The sequence below is a fragment of the Rhododendron vialii genome, chromosome 4a (genome assembly GCF_030253575.1).
Source record: "Rhododendron vialii isolate Sample 1 chromosome 4a, ASM3025357v1".
NCBI lineage: Eukaryota > Viridiplantae > Streptophyta > Magnoliopsida > Ericales > Ericaceae > Rhododendron > Rhododendron vialii.
This window is the reverse complement of record NC_080560.1, coordinates 38,617,099-38,619,566: the sequence shown is the minus strand read 5'-3', so window position 1 is coordinate 38,619,566 and position 2,468 is coordinate 38,617,099. Positions and strand designations below refer to the sequence as shown.

Below are 2,468 nucleotides of genomic sequence, written 5' to 3'. Positions count from 1 at the left end.
TAAAAGCAACATGAGAACATATATATTAGTATTGGTAATGAGTAATTAAACACTGAAGGAATACTCTTATTTTTATTTAAATAAATATGTTATTGGTGTTGCTTTTGCTACCTTTTATCCATATATATACCTTATACCTATTAATCATCAACCCAATACTGATTGGAGTAAATTCCTTCTTTTCATTTTCCTAAGGCATGAAGATCTTATTTCCACACTTGCAGCGCCAAGCTACCGGGTAGTACTCCAACGGCGTGCTGACGCCCGGTTGAATCACGACTCGGACGGGTTGACACGGCCTGCAGCTCCCGCACTTTGCTATGCACTTGGGCGGCGACGATCCCGGCCCGTTGAGCCTCCGCTGAGTCGCCGCCGCTCGCTCCGTCGAACCCCCTGACTCAGTACTTGGGATGATGTTGTTACTCTTCGCAACTCCTTCCCCCTCTTCTGTCACTTCCCCACCTAATAACAACACAACAAACAAAGAGAAATGATATCCTAATTTCATATATACTCACTAGATTACAATACCAATATTTTTTTTAATAACTCAAAGATTTATGGGTCCCCCACCAACCCCCATATAGCTACCATTCCATAGTAATGTGGAATTATGGTTTTGTCAGATCAAATGGTATTCGACCGATATTTTTTTAATAACTCAAAGATTTGTGGGTCAGTTTACGCTTAATAACACACTTTTTCGGACATAATGAATTTTTTTTTTTTTTTATCAGGCTACCAATAGGTTTCGGTTTAGTAAGAACATTTTTTTTTCTTTTTTTTCACAAAAGAAAAAAAGAAAGAATACTCTTACTAAATCTATTGGTAGCCTGATAGGTTTAGTAAGGGCATTCTCATTACACATTAATCCAATTTTTTTTTATCAGGCTACCAATAGGTTTCGGTTTAGTAAGAACATTTTTTTTTTCTTTCTTTTTTTTTTGGAAAAAAGGAAAAAAAAAAGAAAAGAATATCCTTACTAAATCTATTGGTAGCCTGATAGGTTTAGTAAAGACATTCTCATAACACATTAATCCAACTAGGCCTCACTCACTCATATACTTCCTCATATTTTCCCACATACAAAATGCAAACGGCAACAACCCAATTGACTATTTTAGCATTTTTAAAAAAATATTACATATGCTTTTACAGAAAATGTTAACCTAAGCCAAAAGGGTGCAAAAAAAGAAAATTAATAAGTAAAATTAAAATACGTGAATATGTAGCAGATGTGTGTGAATGTGAAGCATATATAATGTTGCTGTGTTTGAACTCACCGAGTCGCCGAGTCGGGTGGAGACCAAAAGCTGAAGTACCGGAAGCGAACAAGAGGAAGGCAATAGCTACGGCAGCTACCGTTGCGGACGAAACCCTCTTCCTCTGCTGGACGCGACGCGTTACGCCCATCGCCGACCTGTTCAGGCGTGCGTTAGCAAGAAACAATTAGCTGCCGGGATACTACTGCTACATGTGAATCCGATCTTCAACAAATGAGTTTGAAGAAACATAGAACAAGGTATGAGGATGGAGAGGAGTTAAAGTGAGAGCTAGGTGTGCGATGTTATGCTAGCTAGTAGCTAGGATTGCTTGTGATGGTATTGCGTGAGTCCAAGTCAGAGAGAGAGAGAGAGAAAGAGAGAGAGAGAGAGAGAGAGAGTCTAGAGAGAGAGAGAGATTTGTTTGCCCTATTTCTTGAAAAGTTTATTAGGTGGTATCGGAGGATCGGCACATGAAGCCAACACCATCACTGCACATTCATAGATGGCTCGGGATTCCTAATAGGCTCACAAATTCAACTTTGACAGAAGGAATTAGGACCCTCCTCGAAGTTCACATAAGCTAGCCTTCGAAATATTAGAACCAAACATGTTTACGATCAAGTGTTTCGTAAACATTTTTATCGATATCTAAATTGACTAATATTTTACGAAAACACTAAATAACATATCTTAAATAAAATAAGTAGTTGAAATTATCTTTGCAAGACACAAAACATATGCACGAAGGAGTATGTGCTGACGGCACGGCTGATGGAAAAAATCACTGGTTTTATTTGTCCTTGTTCTTGGCCAAAAGGTGAGAGCGTGGGACCCTAACTGTGTCTGATTGATTGTGATAGAATAAAGAACCTGTCCTTGATGATCGACAGTATTACGGGTATGCCATTGTGGTAAGAAATTGACCCTGGAAGTAAAAAGTCCCAGAGGGGCTATACGAGGAATGGAAAGCTGAGGAAAAGATGGACAAGAATGTAATATTACTAAAAACGGAGGGGTTAAAAAGGTGGGCAGAAGTGTAATACTTACTAAAAGTGGAGGGGTTCTGGGGCGCATAAATGGGAAAAGGGTGGACGGAAGTGTAATATTACTAAAAGCGGAGGGCTGGTCAGGTGCATGAAAAATATGCACAGTACTTCGTGTGGATGTACAAACGGGGTGTGTACAGTTATAGATCACACGTGT

General features: G+C 39.2%; 1 protein-coding gene across 1 annotated transcript; it reads right to left on the bottom strand.

The window, feature by feature from the left end:
• LOC131324249 (EPIDERMAL PATTERNING FACTOR-like protein 5) lies at positions 1-2,029 on the bottom strand. The gene is made up of 2 exons (XM_058356137.1): positions 1,284-2,029; positions 1-462 (listed from the first exon to the last, which is right to left on the bottom strand). Exons 1-2 carry the CDS (start codon positions 1,411-1,413, stop codon positions 191-193), a joined length of 402 nt encoding a protein of 133 aa, XP_058212120.1. The 5' UTR covers positions 1,414-2,029; the 3' UTR covers positions 1-190.
• Positions 2,030-2,468: the final 439 nt, after the last annotated feature.